Source organism: Micropterus dolomieu, linkage group LG01 (assembly GCF_021292245.1).
Source record: "Micropterus dolomieu isolate WLL.071019.BEF.003 ecotype Adirondacks linkage group LG01, ASM2129224v1, whole genome shotgun sequence".
Lineage (NCBI taxonomy): Eukaryota > Metazoa > Chordata > Actinopteri > Centrarchiformes > Centrarchidae > Micropterus > Micropterus dolomieu.
Genome location: NC_060150.1, coordinates 31,794,508 through 31,807,860, shown reverse-complemented (window position 1 = coordinate 31,807,860; position 13,353 = coordinate 31,794,508). Strand labels below are relative to the sequence as shown.

General features: G+C 43.7%; 1 protein-coding gene across 1 annotated transcript in view; it reads right to left on the bottom strand.

The window, feature by feature from the left end:
* ctnnd2a (catenin (cadherin-associated protein), delta 2a) overlaps window positions 1-13,353 on the bottom strand; it is a 280,580-nt gene that overhangs the window by 65,249 nt on the left and 201,978 nt on the right. The window contains exon 13 of the mRNA XM_046065452.1: window positions 1,658-1,824. Within this exon, the coding sequence (XP_045921408.1) occupies window positions 1,658-1,824 (167 nt within the window). The remainder of the gene's footprint in view (window positions 1-1,657; window positions 1,825-13,353) is intronic.

Below are 13,353 nucleotides of genomic sequence, written 5' to 3'. Positions count from 1 at the left end.
AGCCTCTTTTTCCTATTTGTAGTGGAGATGAGTGGTACCCGGTGTGGTCTTCTGCTGTTGTAGCCCATCCGCGTCAAGGTTGTGCGTGTTGTGGCTTCACAAATGCTTTGCTGCATACCTCGGTTGTAACGAGTGGTTATTTCAGTCAAAGTTGCTCTTCTATCAGCTTGAATCAGTCGGCCCATTCTCCTCTGACCTCTAGCATCAACAAGGCATTTTCGCCCACAGGACTGCCGCATACTGGATGTTTTTCCCTTTTCACACCATTCTTTGTAAACCCTAGAAATGGTTGTGCGTGAAAATCCCAGTAACTGAGCAGATTGTGAAATACTCAGACCGGCCCGTCTGGCACCAACAACCATGCCACGCTCAAAATTGCTTAAATCACCTTTCTTTCCCATTCTGACATTCAGTTTGGAGTTCAGGAGATTGTCTTGACCACACCCCTAAATGCATTGAAGCAACTGCCATGTGATTTGTTGATTAGATAATTGCATTAATGAGAAATTGAACAGGTGTTCCAAATAATCAGTGTGTAGTGTAGTTACATGTTTGTGTCTTATAGTTGATTATTGTGATCTTGTATTGAGCACCATGGGCCTTGAGAAACGGCATTTGGTTCATTGTGTGGATGAATGACAACAAATGAAATAGAACTAGCAGCAAAAAAAGCGTCCTGCTCAGCTTTCAGACCGCAGTCTGCAGTCTGAAGAGGACATTAGCCAGATCTAACTGCCTTCACTTTTCCAACAGTTGGAAAACAACAGACAGACTTTAATTAACGGACACGCTTTGACCTAATGTTACACTGTACATTTACTGCCAGACTGAAACGTAGCGGTCATCTTTTCCTCTGCTCCACTGCTTTCACCATCACCTACTGCCGCCTGTCACGTAGCTGTCCTTTGAAGAATGACGAGAGGACACTAGCTAAGTGCTACCGTGCTGCACAGTCATTAACGTTAGTTGTGCATTGATTTTATTGATCATGTGATAGCTTAGTAGCAGCAGTCACTCATTCAATCAACAGTTGTCTGTCTGTGCCAGACAGGGAGAACCACACGTCTCCACTGTGTGCACCGTATAAACGGTCCGGAGCTGCACTTCACATTTCCGAGTTCTGCCTTTTTCGTCCTGTCAACATTATGTTATCAATTAACCTCTAGATAATCGATTATTGACATTTGTGAATCGATTCATAATCATCCAAGTCAATTAAAAATCAATTATTTTCCACACCCCTAGTTGAGTATCTGTGGGTTTGGATGTGAGAGCATCTGCATGTGCCACTGCCATTGTTTTAGAACGCTGCTAGCCTTATTAAAGGGTTTATTAGAGAGTTCCAAAGGGGTTTCCATTCAAAATTGTTTGTGTGAGACAAACTGTGACTTTGGGACTAACTGAACTTTCCTGCCACTATAGATACAATCAATAGAAGGCACTGCTTAGGGGTGGAGATTGCAGCAAGCTTTATCTTGCAGAACATCAGTGTGGAACTGATTAGTTAATGCACTATTTCTTGAAAGCGGCTGCAGGAAAGTGCAAAACAGCTGACTGTGACTCATATGAAGGTATTCATTTGTTTCCCTATACACATACACCTTTTTATGGCTTTTATCATCCAAGTTTTAACCATTCCCGTCTCTACAACACTGACAAATACTCACACTGAAAACTGAAAGCAGACCCACCTCGGCTTTGATCTTGTTGTCTCCGAAGCAGAGATGCTGTAGGTAGGCTGCAGCATTGGACTGCACTGATGGGAACTGGTGTTGTAACATCTGGATCACCTCTGGCAGCTCCGGATCTCTCCACCCAAACTCTCTGCAGAGAGACAGACAGAGACACTTTGATTCCTGCAGCACTTTAACAAAAGCATCTCGCCAAAACACAGGAGATAACCTGAAAGTAGTCCAATAAAATCACAGACTCTCCTCACAACATTCCCAGAGCTACATATATTTTACACATTCACATACATAGTTACACAGCATACACAGAGAAAGCCAGATAGATAAAAAGGTATGAATGAGAGAGAAATTGAAAAATGTTGAAAACCCCTTTGTTCTGTTCTCAACTAAACAGGTCTCTACTTATGTGAGAGTGAAGATGAGTCCAGCAGGTTAAACAGGTGCCATCCATGAACACTTTTACAAACCTTTTCCTGAAAGAACAACACAGTGATTCTTTGAACGTCTTTCAACTCTCTATGGCCAGATGATTCAACATATAGTGAGTTCATTAAAGCATTACAACTGTGTTTTTAGTATTTATCTGAGATGTAACATAAAACACATTACATTATCTGCATAGTTGGACTTGCATGTGATATTATGAAAATTAAAATGCAGTGCAACACATTTCAGTACAACCACAAATTGACACAAGCTCAGATATAGTTTTGAGTAAGCTTAGAAAAGGGATAAAAAAGTTTGAAAAATTGCACAGCACAGCATTACTACTGCCTGCAGTCTGAGTGGTGTGAGTTATGTTCTATATTTTCTACCATTAGAAGTTCACACTCCTATGAGCACACTGGACAAAGTGAAATAAATGTTTTGTCCCATGGTAATACCCTAGAAATGGTCTCCTTTATTGTATTATCCCCTGCCGATAATTGTTTTGCTACGGTCCCCCAAATGAGGAAATTATGAGTGTGCAAGAAAGTGTGGGCGACTGTGTGTCTCTCCACAATCTACTGTAATATTTTCTCCAATAACCACTCTGTTAACGCTTTCTTGGTTACTTCCTCTCTCTCTCTCTCTCGGTCTCTCAATGCTTTCAGAAAACTGTCAACTCTTAATGAGATCCGAAGAAAACCTATGTTGAAATTTTGCGGCTGCCATCGATTGTGGTGTTTGAGGATTGATTTTGTTGTTTCTGCATTCATGCTCACTGTTCTGTGCCAAAATGCGGATCACTGTAACCCCCATCAAGCTATCATGATTTATTTTGCCTCCTCGCTCAGCCTCCCCTAACATGAAAATGTGGTAAATATGGGACAATTGACCTGCCTGAAGAGTTGAAATTGATGGGGTAGAGGCTTGTGTGTGTGTCTGTGACTGAAGTTTTAGCAGCAGAAAATCAAAGCTCAACACCGCGCTCTCATCTCTGTCGGATCAAGCGAACGTGGTCTATGAAACATCTGTGAAAAGCAGAGCGTTCATGGAGAGTAAACATGGCTCTCAAAGATAAAGCAAGTTCCAGCGTGGACGGCTCTTTATCTGCCGAATGATAAGTGTTCATTCAGCTATAAAGCAGGGCTGAAGGAGGGAGGTAGAGAGGGAGGAAGAGGGAGGGATTCCCAAGGCATTTAGGGGATTTAGGAGGAGAGACCCTCAAACAACACTCCTTAAATCACACAGCCAGATAAAATCAGGGCAGTTTGTTTGTTTATGGCGTGTGTGTGTGTGTGTGTGTGTATGTGTGTGTGTGTGGCAACATTTAGATAGGATCATAATGTGTGCTTATGTTGACACAATTACCTCTGTGCCTGTTTGTTGCTATGTGAGTTTGTGTCTGTCAGTGTGTGTGTGTGTGCTGCGTGCACATTTAATTTCATACCCATATGTGTCTTTATTTGAGTGTATGTATGTATGTGACAATGTGTTAATGTGCATGGCAGTGTGTGTGCTTGAGTGTGTGTGTCATCCATCCCCTGCAGCCTCCAAGCTCTGTCAGTGTGGTTAATAGAAAGCAGAGTGATCTGCTGATAAGATAAGCATCATGGCTCGCCATTAATTAAAAACCCCTGGTAGGGAGAGAAGGAGAGTGAGAGGAACAGAACAGGAGAGGGAAACACAGCGGGTGAATGAGAATGAGGAAGGAGAAAAGAGAAAAACCAGAGTGTTCAAAGGAAACTGTGGGTACAGTGGGCAAGAGGATGCTGGTAAGAGATGGAAAAATAAATAAGGGATAGAGAAAGAGGAAAACAACCTTAAGATGAGATGCCAGTCATGTCAGCACAGGTGCTAATGAGAGCTACAGCCCTGGTAGATCCACTGCTAGGCGACAAGCCGACGACATGAAACAGCAGGATGCAAACAGAAAGGAATACAGCCCGCAAAAGAGAGAGCTGATCAAAGAGGCAGTGCTAACAAAACTGCATGGTTCACACTAAGTACCCACACATCTTTTGAGGAATCTGCAACACAATATGCTGGCCCCTATGTGCTATATTCTTTACGTTACTTTATTATTGTATGCCTTGTGTATTAATAAATGCTACACAGAACAATTTGTTGACTTGCCTTTTATAAACCTGAGCTCCATGTTCTTGATACGACACAACGGTAGGTATGAGAATAAATTAGGTGACACAGTTGCCGCGCAGCACTCCATGTCCTGGTTAGACAGGTTACTTTGCCATTTCTTGAGGCATAAGACGGTGAAATACTTTCAATGGAAACCCTAGGCATGGCAGGAGAGCAGTCTGACATACTGAGAATATATGCAGGTGGCAAGGGGGTTCATGGTGAAGGGAGAATGAGGTAGAGTGATATAACTGGGACATATGAAAAGACTGCTGTGTGATGGCAGGGCTTTGATGCAGGCAGACACACACACGTGCACGTGGGGGAGGCAAAATGTGATAGAAGAGTACAACACATGAAAATGCAAGGATTATCAAAGGATTCCCTTCTATTCATAAAAGTTATCTTCATATCTCCCTCTTTTCATGTCCAGGTCTCATGAGACAGCTGAAATCCCAACATGACCACTGATATATAGTGCACACACATGGAACACAGTGAGAAAACAAAGCTCATCTAATCTGAAAAAACACTGATTGGACAAGCACACAAGCCCACACACACACGCGAACGCACGCACGCACACATGCACGCACGCACGCACGCACTTGTGATGCCCTGTGTTTAACAATACTGATTGCCACACAGATTGGTTGATTGTTGCTGTGAATAATTCCAGGTCCTCTGCCTGGTAGAGGAAGGCTGAAGGTGGGGGGAGAGACATCCGTGACAGCAATACATCTTCCCCTCATCCAATCATTCATTGTCATGTTCCCTGTATCCCTGAACTCAAACGGATGAAATGGCAGAGGCAAAGTGTGGTAGGATGAATTATGTAACGGAGACTGTGATAAATAATGCCAAAGCTAAAAAATGAGAGCCATTGGGTTATGAAATTTAGTGTCTTGTGAAGAGTCAAACTGTCCACAAAGGCAGCTGAGTGGAATGGCCTTGGATATAGTCACTTTAAATTATTTATACCCATCCCTGGACATACAAGACTTCACAGTAACACACCACAAACACAACACATAAATGACCTGGCTGACACTGGTAATGAAACCATCCCTCAACGGGAGAACTGATTTTTGAGATTTGATTTTGACAAAATGTCAAACCAATGTCTGCATGACTATTGACATCTACGGGTGAAAAACAAGTTGCTGAACTGGTCATCTGATAATGCTTGGTCTTTGATTTCAGGTGATGACACTCACGCATTACACTGCACCAAAGATCAGCAAATACCAGAGCATCAGTAAAATATGTGTATTTCATATTTATTGCCGGTCTTTAGGTTTGTTTGTTTTGAAGCATCCATCCTACTGAAGTGCACTTGAACAACAGCTTAAGAAAAGTAATTTCTTAGCTAACCCTGCCAGGTTTTCTGTTGAACTGAATCACATTTGCCATGACACCAGCTACAACACGTGACCACATGTGATCTCATTCTCCATTTTCACAACCTCGTATGGTGCACGATTGTACACACAATTTTGGAAACCCATAGTTACATGATTTGGGTCTCCTATCCCAAATCACATCCATCAGCAGGGCCCACAATGCATCTGGAGTGACAGCTCCACACAGGAAGCCTGTCCCCCTGGCCTTAATCTGATTGGACAAGGTCTGTCATGTCTCTTAACTGATTGGAGGGTCAGATTGTCAGTATGCAAACCAAAGCAGATGCTAATTAGGACCTGAACATCAATCTTCATCATTGTGTTGGGATAGAGGGGGGCAGTGTGGAAGGGAGATAGTGGGAGAAAGAGAGGAAAAAAGCGGGAAGAACAGCAGAAAGAGAGAAAATTTAGGTAATCTGTTACTCTGGAGGAGCTGAATAAGAGTTTGACTTTTAATAAGGAGGAGCAAATAGCACACTTTTAAATATTGGCTATTAAATCATTATAGCAGTCCACACCCTTTTCCTCTCTCTCTTTTTCTCTATTTGCATCTTCTCTTTCCCTCTTATATAAATTTTCTAAAATAGTTTGCCTTTTCATCATCAGCCTCTTTTTATATTTTCTTCCTATGGATGGCCAAGGGAATGTGTATGTACGTGGGGTCTATTAGTGAAGGTAAAGTCAATACTACTCCAGAGACATCGGCGATTCCACCAATAAAACACATTCAGATAAGATGCAGGTGAAGATGCACAAACATTGACTCAAAGTGCATTTCTGTGTCTCTTTAATTAAAAGTGCAACTTAATTAAGATGCTATCCAGGAAACTAGCCAAATGTGTTGATGTTCCCCACGGACAAATGGTTGAAAGGTAAGCTTAAATACAGCCAGGGTAGCTGGATTCAGCTGAGACCTGACAAGCAGAGGAATAGCATAATATGGACAGCTTCACTGATTTTGTGCACAACAATAGCAGGGGCAGATTTGCCATCTGGCAATTCTGGCAAATGCCAGAGGGATAGGACCATTTGTTTTGGGGTGGGCCAGTCAGATCGATAATAATATCTGTGTTTCCCACACCTAGGCTTTACTTGGGCGGGCCGCTCAGGTGCATTAACGGCCGCCCTCATTATGAGAGAGATGTTTTCTACTACATTATAAGATGCAGACATGGATATTTTACAAGCACAGACCAGGTAAAGCAACAGTGAACACACCGGTGCAGGTGCAACTGGGTACAATGTCGGTTTCGGTTTCGATGGGCTTCTTCATTCAAGCTCAACAAGCCTCCTCCGCGCACCTGTGGCTAAAAATGGAATTGCGGGTGAAATTGCAACCGTTGTGTCATTTTGGCCACTTTATAAAACATAGCCCACTACTGATGGAGAAAGTCAACAGGGCCAATAAATACTAAAATATTAGAACTGAAGACAAAGAGAGCAGATTCAAGTAGGCTGGTGAGTTAACTCTAAAATAAAGGTAGAGAAGAAAGTAGAATTAATAGTGAAATAAGAAATAACCTAAGCTACTACAAGTAGAAATATTCTGTGGGACACATTGAATACATATAGGCTAAATAAATTGGTTAAGGACGAAATGCATAAGATGAGGTTTTATCACTTGCTCAAGTCTACTATGGTTATTATAATAGTATGCCTAATAATAATAATAAGTATAGCATTAAAAAAAATAAAAATAAATATAGCAACTATAGTATTTGGCCTAGCTGGCAACGGCCGGCCTGTCCTGAGATGGGCTGACCGACTCGATTAGGTTACTTAAATTGGGACATTCAGTCAAAATTTAACACCTCATTATCAGAGAGAGTGCAACATAATCTGATTGTCAGTAAAGTTACTTTTGTCAGAACAGAAAACCATGATCCTTTCTACATCTGCCATTTTACCAGACTTACTTGTTTTTATTCATGTGTAATCCAATATTGAGAGCAGTGTGTGAGAAATAATTTTGCTGCAATGTTTACATTGCGCACACGCCGCCTGTGTGAGTCCGGGGTAAGAGGGACACTTGCTACTGAACATAGACTGTATTCTGCTGCCTGATAAAAAAACAAGAAAATTGGTCTCTGATGGCAACTTTTATAAAAAAGCTAAATAAAAGGTAATGCCCTGGCAGTAGCAAATAGCTTTGGTGTAATATTGGATTTGATTACATTAATGTGTAAGTTGAGATTTATAACAAATATTTTATTGCTACTGTGTAAAGGGAATACTGCTGGTAAAACTATTTGCCAGCAGTATTTGTTTAAAGTGTTTGCAAACAACATGATAATGCACTTTTGTGTATATAGCAGTATATTTAAATTAAAAGTGGGCTATACACTACTTTAGAATTCATTATTCAATTTTGCGTGTATCAATGCGATTAATCGCAATTAAAAGTTGTAATCGTTGCCCAGCACTACCAAAAATGTTAATGTGTAGAGCTCTGCTGGAAGAACCAAATACAAATCCTAGCCACAGTATAGGGGATCAATGAAAGGTGGGGGAAGAGAGAGAGTGGTGGTCGTAATAGCTGGGCAGACAAAGGGATAGAGATGGGTGGATGGAGCCTGGGATGAAACCCCTCCAGAAATAAACAGTGGACAGAGAACATCTGTGGTAAGATGGCTGCAATGAAAACACCTAATTTTCTGTCACCGTCCTCTTCCTGCTTACCTACTGCTCCCCAGTTACTGGTGGGCAAATGCAAAAGGTTCTGATTAATCACAAATCACCTCTCTCCATGGAAACAGAAAAGGAAGCTGGAAGTATTAACTCCACACTTAACATAAATCAAAGAGAGAGAAAGACAGAGAAGAAAAATAGAGGAGAGAAAAAAATTAGTGAGGATAACAGAAAGTGTTGCCGGCTAGAAGCAAAAGAGAGAAATGATGAATGGACAAAGGAAAAAAAGTCTCACTACTTCAGTATGGAAAGCCACATATGACTTTTTTCCTTCTTTACCGCTTTTTATCTGCACACACAACCATCCCTGTTTGTCACTCTGTCTCACTACGCCTCTCTCTCTCTTTCCATCTGAAGCCCATGCAGCAACCACACAGACGAAGAGAAAAATCAATACGCTTTCTCTGTGGCATCTTCCAGCTGGGAATAGGAGGCTCGGGAGGCTGAATAAAAGCGAACAAAGGACGGAGTGAGAGGTGTTGAATGAGACTGAGTTACATGAATGCGATAGAGAGAGAAATGACGGTCGGCAGGGTCCAAAATGAACACCAGTCAACCGGCAAATGCGGGTAAATTTTAGGTTTGGCGGAAAAAAAATAAATTGGGGTCATTGGCCAGTTGTCCAGTAATTAATTTGGGATCACATCGTAGGGCCGGGTCTACGCTATGTTTTTTATGTGTACCAGCTCAGACAAATGTGACCCTCACTGTCCGCCATACCTACCATGACCATAGGACCATGACATCAGAGAATTAAATCAAAGCAGCATCAAACATCTGTGTTATTAGAGATGTAGGGAGACGCTCCCAGTGTTGATCCACCAAAAAGAAGACACGAAGACGAAGAGAAAAATCAGGAGGAGGCGAAGGTGGTCTGAACACTAAAATATGATATAATGATAAACAATATGCATGTATGTATGTACAGCCAACACACAAGAGACAAAGAAACGATTCATTTGTCCTAGGCAAAACAATGAAACTTAAGGTGTCGCCAAAATTGCCTTGCACAGACCAATGTTACGTTGTGAAGGCTCTGACAACAATGATGAGACAAAAGGCAACCAAAGTGAAAAATGTGTTTTGCGCTGTCCACGCTATTGGGAAGAAGGTTAAAAAGTAACCTTAGTTGTTGTGTCTTAGATTAGCTATTGAAAACAGACCCCTTTTTCCAGAAAAAATGCCTAAAATTACATACCCAAAATGAATCAGGAATAACTCCTCAACCATTTGGCCTAGATGCATAATTCTGGTCTCCTTTGAAAAGTCAGAAGCTAAGGAATATGAATCCATTGTGTATTAATATATTTATTTTACTTTTACAGACTACATGGAGACGCAATAAAGAAAAAATCTGATATTTTTATCCTCGCCTAGTAAAAAAAAGCTATATTTTAATGCAATAAACCATCAAAACCATCCTGAGGAAGCTTTTAATACAAATGAATATCTCCTAATACACCTAGAATGCAATTGTAACTGTAAATCTGATGAAAATAAACTAAAATACAACAATTATCATACAACATTTTCAAATATAGCAGGCGAATTTCCATATTTTGGCAATATTTATTGTTAAAATGCTGACTTTTATTGATAGATATCTTTAAAACACTTTTTCAGTCCATACAACCTATTTCCAAATGACAAAACATTGAAATATTGATAAAAACAGGAGTATTCATCAACATTCCTGTCACCAAAAGCACTCCCATGCTTTACAGACCTGTAGATTTAGAACGGAACATCCCACAGTGATGGGGGGGTATCAATCGATCCGGCTTGAGCAGACCTTTCATTTGATGTCTATATATCTCCAACGGATCGGCCACAAAATTGCAAAAAATACCGTATGTTCTCAAGCGGCATGTTTGCTCTCTGCAGAAAAAGACGTCAGCAGGCAGGCAGCTTGCAGGTATTGTGCAATAATCAAGATGGCGCCCGCTTAGACTCGGAGCAACAACATCGGCGGGTTTCGAGTTAAAATGGCAAAAAAAATAAAAAATTTCAATCTGTATCAGCGCCCAGAGCACCAGAGTCACTATACACCAAACTGTTTTTTTACACTGTACACACAATCAAATAGGTCTGTTGCCAGTGGGTGATAATATAGGCTGTTCCCTTTCGAAGGGAACTCGCGATGCGTCATCAACGCTTTGGGAACGCCCCCGGCGTGAATGCGTCTGAAGCATCTATGTCAACTAGTCCAATGGAAGGAATGATCGTCAGGGGCGGGGACAATTATACAAGCCCTGTGCCTCTCCCTGCCCGCGTTACTTAACGGGTGGGGACACACACGAGCTTTGTGTAGTTTGTTTGGGATCGGAATATGTGATATCAGCCTTCGAGGGGGCTGACTGTCAGCATTGTGAGATGTTGCCGCTTCGCTTGCTCCCTTCTCGCCTGGCGCTTTTCGAGGAAAGTGGCCGGGCTCACGATCCTCAGGGTGCTGGACCCGCGTCTGCTGAGGCAGCGCGGAGAACGCATTCCTGGGGATCGCAAATGGATCTTTCAGAGGGGTTGGAGACGGGTCCGAGGGCCTTTTCTCCTCCCTTACCTGAGAAATCCAGTGCTCTCCCCCCGGCGGAAGCCCGCTCTGCGGTTCTTTCTGCCCAGGGAGAGAGCCCGCCTTTGCTTCGGTGCTCTAGCTCCGAGGAGTTAGATGTTCTGAGCATTGAACATAGTGAAAGCACACACGTGGGGGAAAGAGATTCGCCACCTTCTTCCCCAGCATATGAGGAGCTGGTGGAGGTGATTACTAGAGCTGTAGATAAACTACATCTTGAGTGGCCAGCTGAGAAAAGGGACGCTCATCCTAGGAGTAAATTAGATGAGCGTTTCCTTTCTTCTAATATTTCACCTCAGCCACAAGGCCTTCCTTTTTTCCCTGATCTACATAGTGAGCTATCTAGAACTTGGAATAAGCCTTACTCTGCCCGTGTATTTAGTCCTCAGGGTCATATTTATTCAGGCATTAAAGGTTTGAAGGAGTATGGTTATGAGTCGATGCCCCAGGCTGAACAGATGGTCGCGAGCTATCTGTCACCTGGTTCAGCATCGTCTCTGAAGGCCTCGGCTTTGCCTACAAAGCCGTTAAAGACAACATCTACTTTAGTGGGCAAAGCATATGCGGCAGCAGGTCAGGCTAGAGCATGTCTGCACACTATGGCAGTGCTTCAGGCTTATCAGGCCGACCTGCTGGGGGATTTGGACGGGAGTGAGGGAGTAGGGCCCGAGGAGGTTCGTGAACTTCGCTGGGCCACAGATCTGTCTCTCAGGGCTACCAAGGAGATCGCTAGAGCAATTGGGCGGTCTATGGCAGCCCTGGTGGCCACTGAGAGGCACCTCTGGTTAAATCTGGCTGAAATTAAAGGTAAAGACAGATCTTTTCTCCTGGATTCCCCGATTGTTCCTTCTGGTCTCTTCGGCGACGCAGTAAATTTAGTCGTCGATAGATTCCAGGAGGCTAAGAAGCAGTCGGAGACATTCAAAAAATTTCTCCAGCCGTTATTTCATTGTTCCAAAAAAGGATGGAGGGTTGCGTCCCATTTTAGATCTTCGTCTGTTGAACCGTTCTGTACAGAAACTCAAGTTCACGATGCTGACACTCAAACAGATTGTGACACAAATCAGATCCGATGACTGGTTTGTCACGATAGATCTCAAAGATGCTTACTTCCATGTCTCCATCCTCCCTCAGCACAGGAGGTTCCTGAGGTTTTCTTTCGGGGGCAAGGAATACCAGTATCGGGTACTTCCTTTCGGTCTAGCTTTGTCACCCCGCACATTCACAAAGTGCATAGATGCAGCCTTGGCCCCGCTCAGGCTGCAGGGCATACGCATCCTGAATTACATAGACGACTGGCTGATTCTAGTGGAGTCAGAACAGTTGGCGGTTCGGCATCGAAATGTCGTCCTCGCTCATATGCAAATGTTGGGGTTGAGGCTCAATGCCAAGAAGAGTGTGCTTTCTCCAGTACAGAGAACCACTTTTCTTGGTGTGGTATGGGATTCGGTAACGATGCGAGCCGTTCTGTCGCCTGCTCGTGTAGCTACTATCCTTGCAGCCACAAAAGAGCTAAAGCTAGGCCAGTCACGCACTGTGAAACAGTTCGAGAGACTGTTAGGCCTCTTGGCAGCGGCGTCCAATGTGATACCCTTTGGCCTGCTGTACATGAGACCTTTGCAGTGGTGGCTCAGGACCAGAGGGTTCTCTCCGAGGGGAAACCCACTCCGTATGATCAAGATCACGCGGCGGTGTCTCCGTGCCTTGGTGATATGGAGGAAACACTGGTTCCTGTCCCAGGGTCCGGTGTTGGGAGCTCTTTGCCATCGAGTTGCTATCTCGACAGATGCTTCCCTCACCGGCTGGGGAGCGGTAATGGAAGGCCGCACGGCTCAGGGTCTGTGGAGGAGTCATCACCGCTCTTGGCACATAAATTGCCTGGAGATGATGGCTGTCTTCAATGTGTGAGACATTTCCTCCCGGACTTGAGAGGCCATCATGTGCTTGTCCGGACAGACAACACATCGGTGGTCTCTTACCTGAACCATCAGGGGGGTCTGCGTTCGCGTCCACTTTGCAGACTGGCGCACCAGATCCTCCTGTGGTCCTTCAGGAAAATACTCTCTCTGAGGGTAGTGTATATTCCTGGGGGCCTGAATATAGGAGCAGACATCCTGTCGAGTCAGGAGCTGAGGCCAGGGGACTGGAGACTCCACCCCGAGGTGGTTGAGCAAATATGGGAGTTTTATGGCCGGGCAGAAGTGGATCTGTTTGCGTCTCAGCACACGACGCACTGTCCGCTCTGGTTCTCCCTCACTCAGCCAGCCCCCCTGGGGCTGGATGCTATGGTTCAGACGTGGCCGAGGCTGCGTCTGTACGCATTCCCCCCTGTTGCTCTGCTCCCAGGAGTTCTGGAAAGAGTCCGCCGGTACGGAATAAGCCTATTGCTAGTGGCACCACGCTGGCCGAGTCGAATCTGGTTTGCGGACCTGATTCGTCTCCT